This window comes from Carcharhinus amblyrhynchos, chromosome 4 (genome assembly GCF_965287045.1).
Source record: "Carcharhinus amblyrhynchos chromosome 4, sCarAmb.v2.hapA, whole genome shotgun sequence".
In the NCBI taxonomy this organism is placed as follows: domain Eukaryota; kingdom Metazoa; phylum Chordata; class Chondrichthyes; order Carcharhiniformes; family Carcharhinidae; genus Carcharhinus; species Carcharhinus amblyrhynchos.
The window spans coordinates 27189491-27213854 of NC_137327.1; the positions used below are offsets into that span (position 1 = coordinate 27189491).

At 42.8% G+C, this 24364-nt stretch overlaps 2 protein-coding genes across 4 annotated transcripts in view; one reads left to right on the forward strand and one right to left on the reverse strand.

Moving 5' to 3' along the window:
* The window catches only part of banp (BTG3 associated nuclear protein), a 182467-nt gene extending 181279 nt beyond the window's left edge, over positions 1 to 1188 (reverse strand). For both annotated transcript variants that reach the window (XM_080186883.1, XM_080186882.1), the window contains exon 1: positions 1039 to 1188. The gene's annotated coding sequence lies outside the window, so the exon portion shown is untranslated. The remainder of the gene's footprint in view (positions 1 to 1038) is intronic.
* Positions 1189 to 1304: 116 nt separating this feature from the next.
* ca5a (carbonic anhydrase Va) overlaps positions 1305 to 24364 on the forward strand; it is a 67810-nt gene continuing 44750 nt past the window's right edge. The window contains exons 1-3 of one of the 2 annotated variants that reach the window (XM_080186884.1): positions 1305 to 1499; positions 19574 to 19872; positions 20188 to 20385. In XM_080186884.1, the coding sequence (XP_080043010.1) occupies positions 19755 to 19872; positions 20188 to 20385 (316 nt within the window). In that variant the 5' untranslated portion in view covers positions 1305 to 1499; positions 19574 to 19754. The remainder of the gene's footprint in view (positions 1500 to 19573; positions 19873 to 20187; positions 20386 to 24364) is intronic. The other variant, XM_080186885.1, reaches the window with a different exon arrangement.

Sequence of the window (24364 nt, forward strand, 5' to 3'; positions counted from 1 at the left end):
AATCCTGTGATCATACAAAGGCTATGCTTTACACTAGAAAAACGGAGAAAACCCTGCATGACCGTTTCAGTTACAATATTACAATTACTAGCAAGAACAGCCTCTGCTTTCGAAGCTCCAGTAATACTACCATACATTAAATGTAAGACTCTACTGTCCCATTTATGCCGAACTTGTAGCAGTATCAATCGGGTACTTCGAGTACCTAACTGTACTGTTGTTTTAGTTACAGCTAAGTTAAACGATTTGGTTACAACTAAATAAAACAGATTCACAATTAGCTAAATACAACATGCAACATCAGAGGAAGTTATTGTTAAATTTTGTATACATGAGTTTCATGTTATATTTGCGTTTATCAAAATAAACTGAAGAACTGATCAGTAAAAGCGTAAAGAATTATGACACTTATTTCCAGGCCTACACATAATTAGGTCTGTCAGTTACACAAAGCAATTCACTGTTTTATTTATATCATCGCTGAATCTTTTGACGCCTGTGTTGTTTTATCAATGTAAAATCGGCGTGTAACTGAACATTGCCCGTGTGGGAAAGATAAAATATATTTATTTTCCGAAATAAGAATTGAATCCGCGCTGCCGAAAAGAATTGTTCACACAAAAACACATGATGGGTAGAAAAATAATATAATTATGCTCAACCTCCGTGCTATATGCCTCCTCATAAATAAACCAAGCGACTCTGAATACTTCAACACGTTTACTCAATAACCGGTAATGGGTACAAGCAAAATGAACATCTAAATTCTCAGGCGGCCCTGTCCCTGTCGCCACCACCCTCAATTTATATAACCACTTTGCTGGAGGACAAATAAACGAGATTTTTTAAAAGTCAGGCAGATCTACTGTAGGCCTCTCCACCCTCGTGGTCCGAACTCTCATTTATGAGGGGGAAAAAAATGTAATCGTCATTTTTTTTTCCTCCCCCTCTGTGGTCATCGCGCTTCGCAAAGTGGCAGGCCAGCGGAACCGAGTAAGAATTTACAGACGAGAGCCGCACTATCGCGGTGGTTATTACCGTTCAGTTCTCGTCGCTTGTTTGTTAAGATCCGATAATGGCGTCCTTCCTCGCGAGAGAATCCCTTCCACACAGCAACGGCCGCGCCCGGGAGGAGGGAGGGGGAGACACAAGATGGCGGCGGGCCGCGCGGGCGCAAGGAACGCTGCATCGCGCAGCCGCTCGCTCGCTCCTTCTGCCCAACCGTCCACTAACCGCCATCAGCCAGAGAGTTGGGGGGAGGGGAGGTGAGGGACAGTGAGTGAGTGAGGGGGTTGTTGACAGCCAGTCCCCCAACTAAACTCTTTCCTCATCGCATACTCAATGTCGTCCTGAAGTTATTCATCTTCACAACCTCATCGTCAGAAGACAGTTTGCTTGTCTCCCCGATCTTTACACTTTTAAATGTGGAAAACAAAGGAGCATCCCCCGCCGCGCTAAAACAAAAGAAGTCTGGATTTCTGCACTGACATGTTTAACGGGTGAAAATTGGCATTTGCTGTTTTATTACGTTTTTTAATCGCGCGTTGTGTATGCGATTGCGGAGCGGACCCAAGTGAACAGGCCAATCCATTAATATTCAAAGCTAAATATAGTTTTGTTTAATGTTTACACTTTTTTGGTAAATTTTGAAGTTTCCCTTTCAGATTCTGAAAAACAGAAAATTAAAATTTTGATTGGGCGAATTTTTTTTTTGCTGCCTATCATCAAGCTGAATTTTCTGACGAGTTCAGTTCGGTAACAGTTTTCCGTACGCTCGTCGTTAACATCAGATAACCCACAGGTGTTCATTGAACCCATAGAAAAGTTACGGAGTAGAAAGAGGCCATTCAGCCTGCCCTGTGCGCCAGCCAGAAAAAACTAACTGCTCATTTTATCCCCATTTTGCAGCACTTGGTCTGTAGCTTTGCAGGTCTTGCAGCACTTTAGGCGCAGTTCCAGGTATCTTTCAAATGAGTTTCTGCCTCAGCCAAAGTTTTAAAGTTTATTAGTCATAAGCAGGCTTACATTAATATTGCAATGAAGTTACTGTGAAAATCTCCTAGTCCACACTCCAGCATCTGTTCAGGAACAGAGGGAGAATTTAGCATGGCCAATGAACCTAACCGGTACATCTTTCAGAGCAGAAGAAATGATGTGGGTATGCCGGCGTTGGACTGGTGTAAACACAGTAAAAAGTCTGACAACACGAGGTTTTAGTCCAACCTATTTATTTGATAATATATTATCAAATAAATAGGTTGGACTAAAACCTGGTGTTGTCAGACTTTTTACAGAGCAGAAGAAAACCAGAGCACCCAGAGGAAAGCCACATAGACACAGGGAGAACGTGCACACTCCACACAGTGACCCAAATCGGGAATCGATCCCGCATTCCTGGTGCTGTGAGACAGTGGTGTTAGCCACTGTGCCACCCACACCAATTTAAGAAATAAATTGCACAATACCACCATTATCATCTGGGTGAATGTTTTCCCTCAAACATACAGAGCAGGAGTATGCCATCTGGTTCCTTGAGCCTGTTTTGCCATTCAGTAAGATTATGGCTGATTTTTTTTATGGATTCAGTTCCACTTATGCGCGCACTCACCAAACCCTTAATTCCTTTACTGTTCAAATATGTATCTTTCCTTGCCTTAAAAAGATTCAATGAAGTAGTCTCAACTCCTTCACTGGGCAGGGAATTCCACAGATTCACAACCCTTTGGTTGAAGAAGTTCCTCCTTAACTCAGTCCTAAATCTGCTCTCCCTTATTTTGAGGCTATGCCCCCTAGTTATAGTTTCACCTGCCTGTGGAAACAATCTCCTTGCTTTTATCTATTCCCTTCCCAATCTTATATGTTTCTATAAGATCTCACCTCATTCTTCTGAATTCCAAAATGTATTGTCCTAGTCTACTCAGTCTCTCCTCATAGGCCAACCTTCTCAACTCTGGAATCAACCTATTGAATCTCCTAAGCACCCTCTCCAGTGCCATAATATCCTTTCTCAAGTAAGAACATAAGAAATAGGAGCAGGAGTAGGCCATCTAGCCCTTCGAGCCTGCCCCGCCATTCAATAAGATCATGGCTGATCTGTCGTGGCTCAGTTCCACATTCCCACCCTCTCCCCATAACCCTTAATCCCCTCGCTTATCAAAAACCCATCAACCCACGTCTTAAAAATATTTAGCGAGGCAGCCTCCACCACTTCAACGGGCAGAGAATTCCAGAGATTCACCACCCTTTGAGTGAAGAAGTTCCTCCTCAACTCCGTTCTAAACCGCCCCCCCTTTATCTTGAGGCTGTGCCCCCTAGTCCTACTGTCCTTTCTGAGCGGGAAGAGTCTCTCCACCTCTATCCTATCCATCCCATTCATCATATATGTCTCAATGAGATCTCCCCTCATTCTTCTAGACTCTAACGAGTACAAGCCTAGTTTATTCAGCCTCTCCTCATAGCTCAACCCCCTCAACTCCAGTATCAGCCTAGTAAACCTCTTCTACACTCCCTCCAAGGCCAAAATATCCTTGCGTTAGTGCGGCGACCAAAACTGCACACAGTACTCCAGCTGCGGCCTCACCAATGCCCTATACAGCTGCAGCAAGACCTCCCTACTTTTATATTCAATCCCCCTCGCTATGAAGGCCAGCATCCCATTCGCCTTCCTGACCACCTGCTGCACCTGCAGGCTGGGTTTTTGCGACTCATGCACAAGGACCCCAAGGTCCCTCTGCACCATCGCCTGCTGCAGTTTTTCGCCACGTAAGTAATAGTCCTTCCTACTATTATTCCTACCAACGTGGACCAGCTCGCACTTGCCAACATTAAATTCCATTTGCCAGTTCCTGGCCCATTCGCCCAGCCTATCTAGATCCTTCTGCAGACTCTCCACACCCTCCGTGCAATTTGCCGTTCCACCAATCTTGGTGTCATCAGCAAATTTCGACACCATACAGTCGGTTCCCTCCTCCAGATCATCTGTATAAATGGTGAATAGCTGAGGCCCTAGCACCGACCCCTGGGGCACTCCACTGGTCACCAACCGCCAATCCGAATAGCACCCATTAACCCCCAGTCTCTGCCTCCTATTTGACAGCCAATCCTCTATCCACGCTAATACCCTACCCCCAACTCCATGCCCCCTTACCTTCTGCAATAACCTCTTGTGAGGTACCTTGTCAAACGCCTTCTGAAAATCAAGAAAGACCACATCCACCGGCTCTCCTCTATCCACTGCCCTAGACACATCCTCATAGAACTCCAATAAATTTGTCAGACACGACTTCCCCTTAACGAAACCATGCTGCGTCTGCTCTATCAAGCAATTCCCCTCAAGATGCCTCGCTATTTCCTCCTTGATGACAGATTCTAACATTTTACCTACAACAGACGTTAAACTAACCGGCCTATAATTCCCTGCCTTTTGCCTGCCACCCTTCTTAAACAATGGTGTAACATTAGCTGTTTTCCAACCTTCCGGCACCTCCCCAGAATCCAGTGACATTTGGAAAATAACCACCAAGGCATCCACTATCACCTCTGCCATTTCTTTCAGAACCCTCGGATGCATTCCATCCGGTCCTGGGACTTGTCCACAATCAGTCCCTCCAGTCTGTCGAGCACCACCTCTCTAGTAACAATAATGTCATTGAGACCCTCCAGTCCTACCACCTTTCCATCGCTAACACCTGGCAAATTATTCACGTCCTCCTCCGTGAAGACCGAAACAAAAAAGTTACTCAAGACCTCAGCCATTTCCCCATCCCCTACCACTAAGTCCCCCCCTCATCCTCTAAATTAAAAGCGGAGGCGTTTAGAGTAGCTAAGAGTAGTGGGCGAGAAGAGGATTGGGAGAGGTTTAAATGTCAACAAAGATTGACAAAGAAGTTGTTAAAGAAGGGTAGGAGAAACTATGAAGCTGGGCTAGCGCTTAATATAAAAAAGGATAGCAAGAGTTTTTATAAATATATAAAAAGGAAGAGGCTGGCTAGGGTGAACGTTGGACCCTTAGAGGATGAGAGGGGGGACTTAGTGGTAGGGGATGGGGAAATGGCTGAGGTCTTGAATAATTTTTGTTTCGGTCTTCACGGAGGAGGACGTGAATAATTTACCCCCACTCTCTGCCTCCTATTTGACAACCAATCCTCTATCCACGCTAACACCCTACCCCCAACTCCATGCCCCCTTACCTTCTGCAATAACCTCTTGTGAGGTACCTTGTCAAAACTGTACACAGTACTCCACATGTGGCCTCACCAGCACCTCATACAGTGGCAACATAACCTCCCTTTTTTAAACTTCATCCCTCTAGCAATAAAGGACAAAATTCCATTTGCCTTCTTAATTACCTGCAAACCAACTTTTTGTGATTCATGCACAAGGACACCCAGGTCCCTCTGCACAGCAGCATGTTGCAATTTTTTAACCATTTAAATAATAGTTAATTTTGCTGTTATTCCTACCAAAGTGGATGACCTCACATTTACCAACATTGTACTCCATCTGCCACACCCTTTCCCACTCACTTGGACTGCCTGTGTCTCTTTACAGATAATAAATGTCCTCTACACGCTTTACTCTGCCCCTCATGTTCTCTCTAATCCTATCAATCATCTTAACTCGTGCCCCTCGATAATTGATCCCTCTGCTAGAGGAAACAAGTTTTCCCTGTCTACCCTGTCAAGGCCCCTCATAATTTTGTACACCTCAATTAGATCACCACTTAGCCTCTTCAGCCCTAGGTGTACACGAACCGGTTTCCACCTGTGGGAGGGGAAGCCTGCTCCAACTAGGGTTTGTGAATATACCCAGCTTCAGGAAAGACTGGGACATAGAAACCCTGCAGTGCAGAAAGAGGTCATCTGGCCCATTGAGTCTGCACTGACCACAATTTCACCCAGGCCCTACCCCCATAACCCTACACATTTACCCACTAATCCCTCTGACCTACGCATCTCGGGACACTAAGGGGCAATTTTAGCATGGCCAATCAACCTAACCCGGACACCTTTGGACTGGCTCTCCAATCATTTATAATGGCTGCAATTTTCAGGTCTTGGCAATAATCTTATAAATCTCCGCTCCATTCTCTCCAGAACAATTATGTCCTTTCTGTAATGTGATCATTTGTAAATTGGACAACAACATCCTTGCACTTCAAAATATACTCAAGACCTACACACTTGTTAGGATAAATACATTGTACATTTTAACTTGTCATACACGTGTATAAGATATGGTTTGATTTCCATTGTATGCAAATAAAGGCTTATAAATTTCAAGTACCACATATTACATGATGTTGGAAGTGAATTGTCATGATTTTAGAGGATTTTAACATTCTGTGGGTTGGGGCATGTCAGTTGTATGACTGACAACAAATGTATAAAACATCTGAGGACAATTATGCCAGGCGGAGTACCAGCAGGAATATATGAGTGCAATTTTGAGTGGAAGTTTGACCTGGTAGGGCTTGGCCATGCCCCCACAGATGAGTTGGATGACCATATTAAGAAGCCACGGAAGTCCTCCCTTACCCAAAATGCTCATTTCACACACAAGCCAAGTCACAAAACTGTTAACTACAACTTTGCATTGGACATCATAACTGTAGCTTTGTATGTTATTATGCCTTTGAATTATCCAATACCTGCTCTTATGTACATGAAAGGGGATATGGAAGGGAACCTGCAATTCTTCCAGTCTCAATGGCTGAATTATGAGATTGCTATAGTATTGGACAGGGAACATGAAGAGGTAAGGACAGCAACTGTTATCTGTGGTTGGGGTAGGAGTGTTACATGCTGTATAGAACTTTAGATCTCACTGAGAGAAAAAGCAAGACGTGAGATTTTGAAGGCCTTGAGATCCCACTTACAACCTGTGTCATTTATGAAAGCCATGTCTTTAATACTTGACCTCAAGGAGAATATTGATTAGTACGCATGTATTGAGACATCTAGCTGAGTTTGAACAAATGATGAATGATCTGATAAGAGACAGGATTGTCATAGGAATAAACATGAACAAAAAATTTGGTGCAAAAGTGGGTCATTTGGCTCCTCAAGCTTGCTTTACCATTCAAAGAGGTTGTGGCTAATCTGATTGTACCCTGTACTCCATGTTCTGTCTACTCCCCGATCCTGCTGTGAAAGCACAATTGCTGGGGGGAGAAGCTTTCTCAAGAAAGCTATTGAGATATTTAGAAGTTCTAAGGTGGCTAATCATCAACTGAAATGTATTGATGGGAGGAGAACTGATGAGGTTTTGCATTATACAGAGAGGCAATCTGTCTGCCAAGCACAAATCAGTTATGAAAAGGAAGAACAATTTCCAGAAAGACCAGCAGAAAGATCAAGGTTAGAGTAATATTGTGAATGACAAAATAAGGAGAAAAGGAAGCATGCTCAGCAGGGAGGAAGACTGCTGTAACTGCAAGATGCTCAACCGTTTTGCCTATGTGTTTTGCTATAAAGGAGAAAAAAATCCTGTAATGATGCATGCTGGAGAGATGTTGGACAATATATCATTTACACTGGAGAGCAGGTTGGTGCCATCAAACTGTGAGGTAGAAAGTGGTTTGTGACTGTTGGAATGATGATCACAGAAGGAGAGCATCAAGTTGATGTATGTTAGAAAGTCATCGCTTTAATGTGCAATATCGTGAGTTTTGCAGACAAATATGAAGTTGCTCAAGATGGTGACCCAAATACGTAGCCATTGAAAGTAAAATTTGAGGCTCTATGATGGAACAATACTAAGCCCTGGAGGACAAACTAAACTGAGAGACCAATGCAACAGGAAGAAAGAAGAATTTCAGATAATAATTATGTAGCAAACTCTGCTGAAACATGCCAAAAGCTTGGATTGGTAATCTTCCATGTACTAGAAGAAATTTTCAGTATTTTGCCTGGCTGTAGACATTGACTGCTGATCAGATGACAAAGATATGTTTACTGGTCTTGAATGTCTTCCTGGTGAATATCAACTTGAATTGGATGAGACTGAGACCGACTCAACTCCTTCCATGGATATTTCCAACCATCCTCAAGACGACTGGAGATAAGATAGAGGAACTTGAAAAGGTGGGACTAATTAAGAAAGTGCAATTCCAACGGACTAGATTAGCAGCATGGTTGCAATGAAAAAATCTGGAAAGCTGAGAGTACAAAGGACCTCATTAAACCTTTGAAGAGATCTCACTATCTTCTATCAACTATTGAAAAGATTCTGCCTCAGTTTGCTATGGCAAAGTTCTTTACTACCCAGGGTACTAAGGATGGATACTGACAAGTGAAATTGGCTGAAAGCAACAACTTTCTGACTACATTCTGGATGCCATTTGGGAGGTACAGATGGTTGTTCATGCCATTTGACATTTTCAGTTTTCCAAAAGAGTGCCAATTTGGACAGACTGAGATAGCAGTCTACCAAGACTGGAAGTGATTGCTGATGATCTATAGATATGAAGATACAATGGAACACATCATTACAGATCATGATTGGACTCTATTTAAACAACTATACAGAGCTCTCCAGTTGGATCTGAACAAGAACAAGTTGCACCTGAAGATGACTGAAGTCAAATACATAGATCAGGACTGTTAAGTCACCTGTCTTATTCCTCATAAGGTGCAAACAGTAGCAGAAATATAATCACCAATAGATAGGAATACAGTTCAATACTTTGTTGGACTTTTGAACTTAGCTAAGTTATTACCCAATCTTGTCAGAGTGTGAATGTCTACATAAGCTCACTGCATAGGTTGTTTAATGATATTGAGACAGAGAACAAGAAACAGCCTTCACTTGTGTCAAGCAACATACTGTTAAGATCTGCACTCCCTTTGAAGCAATTTGATGCTAGTACAGTGTTAAATCTTCCAGATACAACAGCATGCCATGCTCTAGAAAGCAGAGACTTTGAAATTGACAAACAAGGGTCATGCTCAAATCAAGTAAACTTGTAATGAACATCAAGGTGAGCAACCTAAAGAGTTGCTCATGACATTCCACACAGACCATGGATGAAGCTGAAGTAGGCCTCTTCACTCTGAATTGAACTGTTCAAAATCAACTATTTTCAAGCTACTATGAATAAGACCAGCTGATGTCAACAACTTCTGGTGAGATCACAGAATGCACACTTCAATCATTATGGAATTCCTAACATTGTGATGAGTGGCAGTGACCTTTAGTTCACAAGCGAAGATCTCAGACATTTTGATCGGGAAATTCAGCACTAAACCCCATGTCCTCTTATCCCCAGTCAATTGGAAGGCTGAGTCAGCATTGAAAATTGCCAAAAGCATCATCAAAAAATCTACTAGATCCAGCACAGATGTGTACAGTGGATGTTAGAATGGAGAAACACCCTCACTGGACACAGGAAAATAGTGCAGTGACTAGTGACTCAGATGGCTCTTCCAACAATTAAAAATTACTGAAGTCAAAAATAGTCATAGGAGTAAAAGACAATAACATAGGGAAACAACATATGTCACTTTGATAATACTGCCAAATTGTTGACAGGTCTTAAAATTGGAGAGCCAGAAAGAGTGCAAACTTTGAATGTCCTGAAGAAAAATCAGCCTGTTTTGAATTTGCATGGAGTGGTCGTCACCCTGATTGTGCTTGGTGAAGGTGCATACCCAAATCTCGTACAACTGCAAATATCTACATTCAACTGCAGACACTGTTTCTTCACAGCAAACAGCGAAGGGAGAGATCTGATTTTGCCAACTAAACAAGGAACCAAATAACTATCAGTCCCAGAGATTAACCGTATTCAAATGAATGCAACAAATCAGTAGTAATACTCGCCATAGTAACAACACTGGAGAATTGACATCAACAAAGGAAACACCTGAAACCCAACAAACGTGAATAGCAACTCTTGTGTAGCAAAAAGCGTTCTGGTTTCTTTAAGGATTATGTGTGAAACTCTTATGTAGCGTTATCACTTTTTTAGAAAACAGAAAGTTATAAAACTTAGCTTTCAAACAAAATAAAACTTACAAAATAAAACTCCTGGTTTACCAGGATGCTGCCAAGATTATAGGGTAACAGCTATAAAGAGAGGCTGAATAAACTAGGGCTGTTCTTTCCTGGAGTGGCAGTGACTGAGAGAAGACCTAATAGAAACGTACAAAATTATGAGAGGCATAGGTAGGGTTGACAGTCAGAATCTTTTTCCCAGAGTTGCAATATCTAATACTAGAGGGCATGCACTTAAAGTGAGTGGGGGGAAGTTCAAAGGAGATGTGAGGGGCAAGTTCTTTTTTTACACAGAAAGTGGTAGGTGTTCAGAACACATGGCCAGGGCTGGTATTATGGCAGATACGATAGGGCATTTAAGGGGCTTTTAAGTAAGCACACAAATATGGAAGAAATAGAAGGATGTGGACCAAGGGCAGAGACAAGGGATTGGTTTAATTTAACATCATGTTTGGCACAACATCATGGGTTGAAGGGACTGTTCCTGTGCTGTAGTGTTCTATATGTAGATTAGTTTGCAAACCATTTTGCATGAAATTTTTTATGAAAATGGATTGTTTGGATTAATATCTGTATACATTTTGGCTTGACATACACGTAGGAGATGCTAAGATTTGAACTCTGACATCAAGGTATGGAAATAAAGGCTCTTGCCACCTTTCATGTATCACATGGAACAGTGTATGTATTTTGATTGTGGTTTTCAATACTGTCAGGCCTTGGACACAAGAAAATCATATTTTAAATTGTGCAAGTATAATTTTTATTAATTTAGCTTTAAGTTTTGGTTTGTGGAAAAGTGGCAGTATTGATCAAACGAGCTGTACTAGAGAGGAGTGAGTAGTGAAGAGTGAAATAATTTGGTTATAATTAAACAACAGAGGAGCAAAGTTACAGGTGTATTACAAAAAGATGCAAGAATTATAGAGTAATTATGATGGAGGTCTTTAAATATCCTAACATGGACTGGAGTAGTAACAGCATGAAAAGCAAAGAGGTGTATTTTAGGACCTTGCCTTGCCCATTATTAGGCAAGGTGAAGTGGTAAGATTACGTGAGAGGCAAAAAATCGGGTTTGTGCCTGTTTTCTTGCTTCAATCTTACCGGCCCTGTTTTGTCATGCCCAGAAAGGGTGCAATATTAATGACATTTTTACATGTCATTCGTAAGTCCTGGTTCACTTACACTTGTCTCCTTTCCGGTCAAGCTTCACACCAGTGAGAATCACACTGGACTCCATCAGTGGAGACCACGTATGATGGCCTCGTCAGGGGCATTAGAGGGCATTGACACACACCTGAAGGTCAGGGTTATAGCTGCACAGTGCCCATGGGGCACTGCTAGGGTGCCCTGTTGGCACAGGCACTCTAGTACTGCCCTCTGGCCACTTTGCTGGGGGAAGGGAAGGGTTAGTGTGAGTGGGGCACTGCCAGGACTGGCACAGGGAGGAGTCTGCAGGGATGGTGATCAACAGGGGGGTGGAACTTTGCAGACAGGGAGGAGATTGGTGGAATGGGCGAGCTCTGCAGGGGTGGTGTCGATGGGTAACGGGAAAATCTCTGCAGCTTGCGCATGATCATGGGGAGGGGAGAATCAGTGGGGTGAGTGGTGAATGATGGGGAGCCTCTGCAGATATGGTGATTGGTGGGAGAGTGACTCTGCATACAGTGGGTGATCGGTGTGGGGAGGAGTTCTGCAGACAAGGTTGATCAGAAGGGTGAGGGGAGCTGTGCAAGAGTGGTGATTGGCGGGCGGGGTCTCTGCAGGGGTGGTGATCGTTGGGGGGTTATCTGCAGGGGTGGTGATTGGCAGGAGGGGAGCTGCACAGGGGTAGCAATCAGCAGGGGGAGGGGATCTCTTTATAGTGAATTGAAGTGAACAGCAGGGCCTTATATTACCTGCTGCAGGACCTCCAGCTTTGAGAGCCTATTAAGGCTTTATGTAGGGAGTTAACAACCTCGACAGCTCAGTTGGTTGATAACTGAACATTGTTTTAAATCCTACATGAGATAATTCAATTTCTTCTTCAGCATTTTTTCAAAATGCTGATTTTTAACAAAAATATTGCGATATTGCTCCACACTGTGAACTCATTGTGTTCTCAGCCCCCTACTCTGCACCTTATACACCTACCACTGTGGCCAAATTCCCCTCCAACTCGATTTTCAAGTTTGCTGATGACACCACCATAGAGGGTCAGATCTCAAACAATGATGAGACAGAGTACAGGAATGAGATACAGTATCTGGTGAACTGGTATGGCGACAATAATCTCTCCCTCAATGTCAACAAAACGAAGCTTGATTTCTAAGTCTTCAGCCAATGCTGAAGCTATGCTGGGGTTCTTTAGCTTGGCCACATTGATTCTTTTGCTTCCTTGTGGTTGCCTCTTGGGTCCGATGCGGAGCCTCATTTTGGAGACAATGAGCCTGTGATTTGTCAGCAGTCAGCACCACACAATGCCTTGGTAACTCTGACACCTTGCCTGTCTTTTCTCCTGACAATGACATAGTCAATAAGATGCCAATGCTTAGAGCAGGGGTGCATCCAGGAGGTCTTGTTACGGGTAGGCAGACAGAAGGTTGTGTTGGTGATGAGGAGGTCGTGTGCTGCACAGGTCTTCAGTAAGAGTAGGCAGTTACTGTTACACTTGCCCACTCCATGCCTCCCAATGACTCCCTGCCAGATTGCAGAGTTACACCCTACTCTTGCATTGAAATCGCCAAGCAAGATCAGCTTGTTGGTACTGCTCACTACTGATAGTAGGGCGTCTAGTTCTTTGTAGAACTTGTCTTTCATCTCGTCCGGGCTGTTCATTGTGGGGGCATAGGCGCTGATCAGGGTGGCTTGACTTCTGTAGCAGAAGCTGTAATGTCATAAGCCGGTAGTTCACACCCTTGGGTAGACTATCAAGTTTCTGAACAAGGCGACTCCTGATGGTGAATCCAACTCCAGCATCACGCCGCTCATCGCTGCCGCAACTGCTCCATAAAAAAGTGTATCCACCTCCATTTTCAGTCAACTGACCTATGTTGGCATGACGAGTTTTGCTCAGGGCTGCAACGTCAATGCTGTATCTTGCAAGCTCTCTAGCAAGTAAGGCTGTTCTTCTCTCTGGTCTGTCTGCTGTAGAGTTGTCCAAAAGTGTGTGCATGTTCCAAGTGCCAATGGTGAGCGGTGTCACCTTGTGTTTTATTTTGTTTGTTCAACTACACGATGGGATTCCCACCAGCTGCAGTAAACTGGCCAGGGTGTAGTGAAGCATGCAATGTTTAGGGCACCTTTTCTAGCCCCTTCCTCATTCTACGGAGGTGAGCAGTGCATTCTGAAGAGGACTGCTCAGTCGCCCAAGTAGACACCGAGCTCGGTCAGCGAAAAACGACCATTAGATTTGAGCCGCCTGCATGCAGGTCCGTGACTACAGCTCCCAGTGTATCCACACCTGCTGCTTTGTCGCTCGCCGATCGTCACAGGACTTCAAGGGTTGAACAGGACATTAATGATGGTGTCGAAACTAGCACTTGATTTGGATTAAAGTGAGGGATAGATCCGCGGTGTCAGCCTCACTCTCTCTTCCCAATTCCCATCCAGATCCAGTGGCAAGACAAGAGTCAAGATGGCTGGAGATGGGACTAGGCGCAGTGGATGACCAGGATGTCTTCTGTGTCTTGTCCTGCTCTTCGCGTTCCACGACGCTTGCAGAGATCACCTTCTTGACCGTTGGACCTTCCATTGGTCTCATCCGCTCAATCCACCAGACTCTGTCTTCACATGCTGGGATAGACATCTTCCTATCTCACCGAGGGTTGAGACCCGTCGGCTACCGTCATCTGGTTTAGCCGGCTTGTTGAGGCCATTGCCCGGGGTGTGGCTGCTGTCGCATGCAAACAGCTACGGGGAGCCACAGGTGAGAGCTGAGTGCCAGGTGGGGACAAAAGATGGACAAACTGCCCTGAAAGGATGCAACATGTTCTCCCACAAATGGTACTACCCCTCCCTGATACCCCATACACGCCCAGTGTCACAAGTAGGCTTACATTAACACTGCAATGAAGTTACTGTGAAAATCCCCTAGTTGCCACACGCGGCATTTGTTGGGGTACACTGAGGAAGAATTTAGCATGGCCAATGCACCTAACCAGCATGTTTTTCAAACTGCAGGAGGAAACCAGAGCACCTGGAGGAAACCCACAGTGACACGGGGAGAACATGCAATGACCCAAGCTGAGAATCGAATCTGGGTCCCTGGTGCTGTGAGGCAGTGCTAATCACTGTGATATTAGTTAAGAGGAGATTTGATGGAGGTGTGCAAAATCATAAGAACATAAGAAATAGGAGCAGGAGTAGGCCATCTAGCCCTTTGAGCCTGTCCCGCCATTCAATAAGATCATGGCTGATCTGTCGTGGCTCAGTTCCACATTCCCGCCCTTTCCCCATAACCCTTAATCCCCTCGCTTATCAAAAACCCATCAACCCGCGTCTTAAAAATATTTAGCGAGGCAGCCTCCACCACTTCAACAGGCAGAGAATTCCAGAGATTCACCACCCTTTGAGTGAAGAAGTTCCTCCTCAACTCCGTTCTAAACCACCCCCCCCACTTTATCTTGAGGCTGTGCCCCCTAGTCCTACTGTCCTTTCTGAGAGGGAAGAGTCTCTCCACCTCTATCCTATCTATCCCATTCATCATCTTATATGTCTCAATGAGATCTCCCCTCATTCTTCTAAACTCTAACGAGTACAAGCCTAGTTTATTCAGCCTCTCCTCATAGCTCAACCCCCTCAACTCTGGTATCAGCCCAGTAAACCTCCTCTGCACTCCCTCCAAGGCCAAAATATCCTTGCATAAGTGCGGCGACCAAAACTGCACACAGTACTCCAGCTGCGGCCTCACCAATGCCCTATACAGCTGCAGCAAGACCTCCCTACTTTTATATTCAATCCCCCTCGCTATGAAGGCCAGCATCCCATTCGCCTTCCTGACCACCTGCTGCACCTGCAGGCTGGGTTTTTGCGACTCATGCACAAGGACCCCGAGGTCCCTCTGCACCATCGCCTGCTGCAGTTTTTCGCCACGTAAGTAATAGTCCTTCCTACCATTATTCCTACCAACGTGGACCAGCTCGCACTTGCCAACATTAAATTCCATTTGCCAGTTCCTGGCCCATTCGCCCAGCCTATCTAGATCCTTCTGCAGACTCTCCACACCCTCTGCGCAATTTGCCGTTCCACCAATCTTATAAGTGATAGAAAAGAATGGTTTGATCGAGCAGACGCAGCACGGATTCGTTAAGAGGAAGTCGTGTTTGACGAGGACATAGGCACATGGGATCACAGTCACAAACCATTCTGATTTGAAAATATACTGCTATTTCTTCATTAACACTACATCAGAATTCTGCAATGTGGGAGCATGGTTTGCACAGTTGAAGAAGGTGGGTCACCACCGTTTTTCTCTGCATTCCTTATACCAAAATGAATCATTTCCAACTTCTCTGCATTATATTTTAACTGCCACCCACCTGCTGCCCATTTGAATAACATGTTGTTTTGAAATTTTACACTATCTTCTTCACAGTTCACAATATTTCCAATTTTCATGTTGCCCTGTACAGTAAGATCTAGGTCATCAATATATTTCAGGAAGAGCTGGAATCCTAACACTGATCCCTGGGAAAGTCTACTTTATGCTTTCCTTTAGTCTGAGAAACAACCATTCACCACCACTGTTTCTGCTTCTTAACCACTTTTGTATCCATACTGGCACATTCATTGCCCAATACTCAATCATATAGATTAAAAATACAGGATAAATGTTTCATTATATTTAAACAACATTGAACTGAGTATTAATATTATATCAAATGATATTAGCAGGATTCCATCCGACTCTGCCCAAGACTGCAAGGATCTACAAAAGATCATGTATACACAAACCAGCCTCCCATCCATTGAATCTGTTTATACTTCCTGCTGCCTCAGCAAAGCAGCCAGCATAATTAATGACCCCACACACCCCAGACATTCTCTCTTCCACTTCTGGAAAAAGATACAAAAGTCTGAGGTCACGTACCAGCCGACCCAAGAGCAGCTTCTTCCCTGCTGCTGTCAGACTTGAATGGACTTACCTTGCAATAAGTTGATCTGTCTCTACACCCTAACAATGAATGTAACACTACATTCTGCACCGTCTTATTTCCTTCTCTATGAACAGTATGTTTGAATATATAGCACGCAAGAAACAATACTTTCACTGTATGTTAATACATGAGACAGTAATAAGTAAAATAAAAATATAAGAATAATCAAAAATGGTGGAATTTAATAAATTGGTTCAGGCAAAATTGACTGTATTTTGTCACAAATGTTACTAGTGAATTAATTGGTCAACAACACCCTAGCATTAATAAATTCTTCCAATTCTACTGCAAACACTCTGGAGAGTAGCATGAGATTAAGATTTTTCTGAAACAGTAGGATTGTCTCAGATAATAGTCTTCGTTCAGTAGTAATACATCTCTGAATCTGAAAGATGTGTATTTAAGTTTCACTCCAGGTACATGGCCACATTAACTAGGCTGGTATATCAGTGGAATACTGAAGGAGTGCAGCACTGTTAGTGGTGTTGTCTTTCAAACAAGACATTGGCCTGGTAAGAGGCATGCAACTTCTGGAACGTGCATTGCAGCACCATCCTATACTGCTCCGCTGCCCTCACCAGCCTCAGGATTAAAACATAAGAAATATGCTGATTGCTTAACAATAAAAAAAGCTAAATTCCATTCAATGTTTTAGAGTTGGTGTTTCCAGTCAGGAAAACCCTCCACAGTCAGTTTGTCAATACTTAATGAGGACACCAGCACTGCTTTCAACTTCAAAACAACCATTAGGTACAGACTTTTCAACTCTCCTCAAATTTATCTGAACATGTAACATGATGTAACTTTTTTAATGTTTCATAGTATGTGACTTTTTGAAAAGATTTATCATTTTACATATTTCTGCCCTTTTAACATAATTTATCTGACTTTTAAGATGTTTTTCATATTATTCTTATCAAAGTTATTTGACTTTTTAGAATAATTTTAATTTATCATTTTTTGAAATTATTATTTATCAAATTTATCTAGTTCCAATGACTTTACATGACAAACAGTGCAGCTCTAACAACACTCAAGCAGCATAATATCATCCAGGACATGGCATTCCAACTACAAACGTTCACTCCCTCCATCACCAATGTATCCCACAGAATGAACTTGCATGAACTCAGCATGCCTCCTTAGACAGCACTTTCCAATCCCACGACCACCACCATTTAGAAGGAAAAGCACATGAGATGTAAAGTGAGCTGATAAGGCAGATGCATAATTTGCTTAGCAGTAGGAAACAGAGGGTGATGACAGACAGCTACTTCAGTGACTGGGGGCCAGTGACCAATGGTGTCCTATAGGGATCCATACTGGGTCCCCTATTGTTCGTCATTTGTATAAATAACATAGATTACTATGTGGGGGGTAGGATCAGTAAATTTGCCTATGACACAAATATTGATTGGGTGTTAACCGTGAGGTTGGGTGTCTTGGGTTACAGGAAGACATAGACGCGATAGTCAAATAGGTAGATCAGTGGCAGATGGAATTTAACCCTGAAAAGTGTGAGGTCATATACTTTGGAATAAGTAATTTGACAAGGAAGTATACTATGAAAAGTCTGACACTGCAAAGTTTCTTTGGAATATTGTGAGCAGTTTTGGGCCCCATATCTAAGGAAGGATGTGCTGGCCTTGGAAAGGGTCCAGCGGAGGTTCACAGAAATAATCCCTGGAATGAAGAGCTTGTCACAGGAGGAACAATTGAGGACTCTGGGTCTGTACTCATTAGAGTTTAGAAGAATAGGGGAGATCGTATTGAAACTTACAGGATACTGCGAGGCCTGGATAGAGTGGACGTGGAAAGGATGTTTCCACTAGTAGGAAAAACTAGAACAAGAGGGCACAACCTCAGGTTAAAGGGACGACCCTTTAAAACAGAAATGAAGAGGAATTTCTCAGAATTTCTAATAAAACAGAAATGAGTGATGAATCTGTGGAACTCTTTGCCATAGAAGGCTGTGGAGGCCAGGTCATTGAGTGTCTTTAAGACAGAGACAGATAGATTCTTGATTAATAAGGGGATCAGGGGTTATGGGGAAAAGGCAGGAGAATAGGAATGAGAAAAATATCAGCCATGATTGAATGGCGGAGCAAACTCAATAGGTTAAGTGGCCTAATTCTGCTCCTATGTCTTATGGTCTTAAGTTCCAAAGAACAAAGGGATTGTGGCATGTTTGAAGATAGACCTCTGAAGGTGGAAAGGTAGGTTAATAGGTGAAAAAGGCATATGGCACACTCATCTTTATCAATTGGTGTATAGATTGTAAAAGCAGAGAGATCATGATGGAGTTGTATAGAACTTTGGTGAGGCCAAGTTGCAGTATTGTGTGCAGTTCTGATTGCCACATTATAGGAAGGATGTGATTGCACTGGAAAGGGTGCAGAGGAGATTCACCAGGATGTTGTCTGGGATGGAACATTTAAGTTATAAAAAGAGGATGGCAAGCTTGGGTTGTTTTCTCTGGAGCAGAGAAGACGGGGGGTGGGGGGGGAGGTGGTGGTAGGGAATGGGGGGACATCATTAAGATTATGAGGGGCATCGACAGGTTGGATAGGGAACAGCTGTTCCCCTTAGTTGAAGGGTCAGTTTTGACAGGACACAAATTAAAAATGTGGGGTGGAATGTTTAGGGGGGATTTGAGGAAAAACTTATTTACCCAGAGGGGGTGACAAGCTGTAATGCACTGCCTGGGATAGTAGTGGAGGTGGGATGCCTCACATCCTTTAAAAAGTATCTGGTTGAGTATTTGGCATGCCATAACATTCAAGGCCAAGTGCTGACAAGTGGAATGAGGTGGGCAGATTAGGACCTTTCATGTGTCGATGCAGATTCAATGGACCAAAGGGCTTCTTCTGCACTGTAATATTCTGTGATTCTGTAGTAAGAGCAGCAAGCACATGGGGCCACTGCCACCTGGAAGTTCCCTTTGAAACCACTCACCATCTTGATTTGGAAATATATTGCCATTCCTTCACCTTCAATGGGTTAAGATCCTGGAACTCTCTCCCTAGCAGCACAGTGGATGTATTTAAACCACATGGGCAACAATGGTTCAAGATGGCAAGTCACTACCACCATTAAGGAATGGATAATAAATGCTGGCTGGGCCAATGACACCCACACCCCCATGAATTCATGTAAAAAAGCTTAATCTTGATGGATAGTATGAATGTGACTTATATTCACTACAAACAATGATCTGTCTTTTTAACTGATTTAAGTAACAAAACAGGATCAGTGGGACTTGCTAAATTGCTATATAGAAGCGGAACATGACAGGCCGAATGGCTTCCATCAGTGCTGTAACCATTCTATGATTTTCTCTATGACAACACAGATCTATGTTGATGTTTGAACGTCCCTGGTCCTGCCTCATTGACTTTGGAACGCATGCGCGGTTCATTTGACTGGGTGGGTTTTTGCAGAATCCACGTATTTCGCCGAAAGATAAAGAAGATCAAATCGAAGCGCACAACATTTTGCAGTAGATGTATTCTTACATAAACTGGTTGCACCAGTTGCAATTAGGGTTTGATTGTTTTGAATCAGGTTGCGACACGACGATCGAGAATCCGAAAGCAGACTCAGCTTCCGAGTGAAACCAACATGGTGTTTTCGTTAAGGACGATTCTGGCTTTTCCGAAACGTTTCCCAATAAGGGGTCACTGGATCCCGGTGAGAAATTGCAATCTTGCCTCTTGCACTCAAAATATCAATATAACAAGTAAGTGATCACGAGACATTTCGTCTATTTTCTTGTTCTGAACAGACTATCTTTTCAAATTTACATTGGGTGAACATGTTTTAAGGTACAAATTCATTTGCAACTTTTAAAAAAAATCTGAAATGATTTGTTTTCTAATTTAAATCAGCTCGTGTCCAAAACTTAAATTTCAAACATTTATTTTAAGACTTCATATTTTGCTTTTGTGGTAACATCTGTAACCATGACATGATACGTTTATTCCTGGAACGTTTCTTCTGTGAAATGCAGATGCTAACTTTTTGGTTAAATGTTTTTATTCGTCTTTGCTTCCAGAACAGCAAGAACGTCAGAATCCTGTGCCTGTCCCAAGTGGAACCCGACAGTCTCCCATTGACATAAACACTGCTGACTGTGTGTACGATCCGCAACTGAAACCACTAATGATCTCGTATGATCCGAGTAATTGTCTTCTACTCAGGAACAACGGCTATTTTTTCCAGGTGGAATTTGAAGACTCCAGAGACAGCTCAGGTTTGGAAAACGAACCGATTTGCCTTTTTAAAGTTTTAATGTTTAAACACGTGTGATCAAGACGCCTCAGAGCAATGTTGTAATTGGTGTATTTCCACTCAGTCCTACTGGACTCAAAACAAACAGCATTCTGTTTATCAAGCAAGAGTAAAACTTGCTTCGGTGATAGTTCAGTGCTTGCACGCAAGCTCAGAGGGCCACCTTCAGCAGTAAAGTTTAAATATTTAATTGGTCCAAAGAAAGTGAGTGGATACATTCTCTAAAAAATGATCTTTGATATGCTTCATTACTTCGGAAATTATAAGCTGTCTTGCACGCACACCTATTGCGTGTAGAAACATGGAAAATTTAGGGCACTGGTTGCCATTCAGCCCATCATGTCTGTTGACAAAGAAGAGCTAATCCCACTTTCCAGCCTTTTTTCCATGGCTCGGTAGATTACAGCACGTCAAGTGCACATCCAAATATTTTTAAAATGTGATGAGGTTTTCTTCCTTTCAGGCAACGGTTTCCAGATCACATCATATGGGTGTAAAAATCTTTCTTCAACTCAGTCTTATTCTGCCCACTTATTACACCTATTTGGGGCGGCAGTACTGCCTCACAGCTCCAGGGACCTGGGTTTGATTCCTGGCTTGGGTCACTGTCTGTGCGGAGTCTGCACATTCTCTCCGTGTCTGCATGGGTTTCCTCCAGGTGCTCTGATTTCCTCCCACAGTCCAAAGGTGCATTGGTCATGCTAAATTGCCTCTTTGTGGCATGGGATACTTAGTTGGAGGGATTAGTGGGGTAAGTATTTAGGGTTATGGGATAGGGCCTAGATGGGATTGTTGTTGGTGTAGGCTCAACGGGCTAAGTGGCTTCCTTCTGAATTGTAGGGATTCTGTGAGTCTTTACTTTAAATTAATATCCATTCCATCATTCCCAAAATTACATGTTTGAATCCCAATTAAGTTTCCACCCCAACGTAGAACCAGTGGAGAGGCATTAGAGGAAGATGGTGTAAGTAACTGTGCCAAAGGCTGCAAACAGGTGGAGAAGCACAAAGAAATAAAGTTTATTTTTGTCACACCATCATTCTCTAACATCTGCACTGTCATCCAGCTTGCTCGGATTCACCTGGTTGCATTCTCACCTACCTAATCATAGCCAAAGACTCCCACACGTTTACTTCTGGTGTTCCCCAAGGATGTATCCTTTGTCTCCTATTTCTTAAATACATGCTGCCCCTCAGTGACATCATCTGAAGGCACAGCATTAGTTTTTGCATGTACACTAAGAACACCCAGCCTGGTGCTGTATTCTTACTATAGTCTAGCCAATATTTTATACTAGTCTATAATAACCACCTTTCACAGCGTTGGTCAATAAAGCAAAATATCCATTACGCCTTCTTTAACAGTTTGTCCATCTATCCTACATTTAGGAATTTGATGACATGCAATCCAAGGTTCCTTTATTCCTCTGCAATTTTCTGAATTAGGGACTGGTGAATAAGTGAGGGTAAGATCAAGTAAGCTTTCCCTCTTGCTGGTTCTTTCACTACCTGCTGCAGGCCTTGCAGATTTTGTTCAGGACTCTGCCAGCTTAGTCACTGGTGGTGCTACAGGCTAATGTTGGGAATCAACATTGAAGTTCCCACCTGGAGTATATTTTGTGCTCTTGCTACCCTCAGTGCTTCTTCTTGAACTTCTGTCTACATCTCCCTATCAGATTTTTGTGAAGAAGAATATGAGGAGGAAATGTGTGAGAGAGAGAGAGGGGCATGATCATAATGCCTAGACTGATCTTTATTCATCCAGTAATGCTACAAACATAAGAAATAGGAAATAGGAAACTTAGAAACCTAAGTTCTAAATTCTAAACCTGAACATATGACAATTTCTGCATTTGTCGCTTGTGTTTCAGGAATTAACTACAAATTATATAATTCCCTTCAACTAGATCTGAAAAATTCCATTAAGAGAGAGATTCTCCTTGTTGCCATTAAGGTGATCAATGCCTTAAACCTTTATGTGACCAGATCCTGTCATGCAGCCTAGCAGCATATTAGTCAAATACATTAACTAAAGATGCACACATACATCAACCTTTGGCAGGATAAATTCTCTCATCACTTTCTCTATTGAAAGCAGCTAACATCATGATATCATTCTGCACTCTTTCAGAATGGTGGCCATTCCCAAAGTGTAGTTCGTTGACAATTGCATCACAGTGCTATAGAGTGTTATATATTCTCCAATTTCTGAAATAATGTTTCCACGCTAAAGTTTGAATTTACGCCTTTCAATCACAGGCTACTTCTTGGAAAGGTACAGCAACTAGTCGTGTTCTATATTCCCTGCTCCCTTTAGAATTTTAAAACAGACTGTAATTGGCTAGATCTTCATTTGTGTGCCAATACCATGCACAGCACAATCAGTCCTGTCTGTAGTGAATATACATGACAGATGCTTGTCACTGTTACAGAGTGTGATACAGCACGCCTCCAAGTCCTTGAAGCCAGTATTCAAGTGTCCTTCACACAATCGTCCTTTGTTTTATCTTAACCGCAATCAAGACCAATATATTCCAATACAATCTTATTTTCACCACATTCTAAGTGAGCTCAGCTGAAATAAAATGAACCAATAATGTGAGAATCCCACCTGCATATGGAGTGAACCAGCTTCACCCATACCAGGCGGTGGTGTGAGCAAGGACCAGTTACATGGAAGCCACCAGCCCGTTGGAGACGTATGCCCAAGAATTCTAAAGGCAAGTTGATCTGGACCTTCTCCAGACCTTATGAAAGTGAAAACACTGGAATCAAGGTGGAGAGTTTGTTGGACATCCACCAAATCTTGAGACCCAACCAGGTTCCTCAACTTCTCCATTATTGCACAATGGCTTAGAGTACCAGAGTGATCCCTTACCTAAAGTTGAAAGTACAGTTGAAATTCACAACCAAGAACTGTCAATGGAGCGAAGATGAGTGAACACTTCTGAAAACAAACACCTGTGTATACCACCAGTCTGTGGAAGCATGCACATTCATGAGGTGAAGCAGCACATCACCGGCAGATGATAAGGTGAAGTGAGTGGCCTGGCACAGGCTTCTTGACTCTGCCACCATCAAGCACAAACATCCTAATGTTGATGTTGAGACGGCTCTGGTTGTCTTCATGGCCTGAGTTTTGTGCACCCATCACATAAACCTACTTTGGGAGGTAAAATGCAAGATAGATTCTACATTGTAACTTGAAAAGGCAGCATGATAAGCTAATTGTCTTAATTGTTTGCTGTTTAATCAAATTTTGTTAACTTTGTTGTCAACTGAAAGTTTTAACCAAGAAAAGTAATATTTTTCTCACCATTTAAAACAGCCTTTCCTTGGTTCAGTATAATAGAAATTGGTTCTGCATTTAATTTTAATTTTTTCCAGCAATGGAGGGGATATTGTTGTGTTAATAATCACTTGGAATTCTTATTGATCAACCAGGCCTTGTGCAATGGCAAGTTGACATAACATGGGATGATCTCTGGTTACAAATATTGAGTTGAACTTTGAACAATTTGGTAGAGTCATCAGTTCGATTGGGGATAATTGTCCCCTTGTTCAAGAAGGGGAGTAGAGACCATCCTGGGAATTATAGACCGGTGAGCCTTACTTCTGTTGTCGGCAAAGTTTTGGAAAGAATTATAAGGGATAGGATTTATAATCATCTAGAGAGTAATAAATTGATTAGGGATAGTCAACATGGTTTTGTGAATAGTAGGCCGTGCCTCACAAACCTTATTGAGTTTTTTGAAAAGGTGACCAAAGAGCTGGATAACGGTAAGGCAGTTGACATGGTGTATATGGATTTTAGCAAAGAGTTTGATAAAGTTCCCCATGGTAGGCTACTGCAGAAAATGCAGATGCATGCGATTGAGGGTGATTTAGCAGTTTGGATCAGGAATTGGCTAGCTGATAGAAGACAGAGGGTGGTGGTTGATG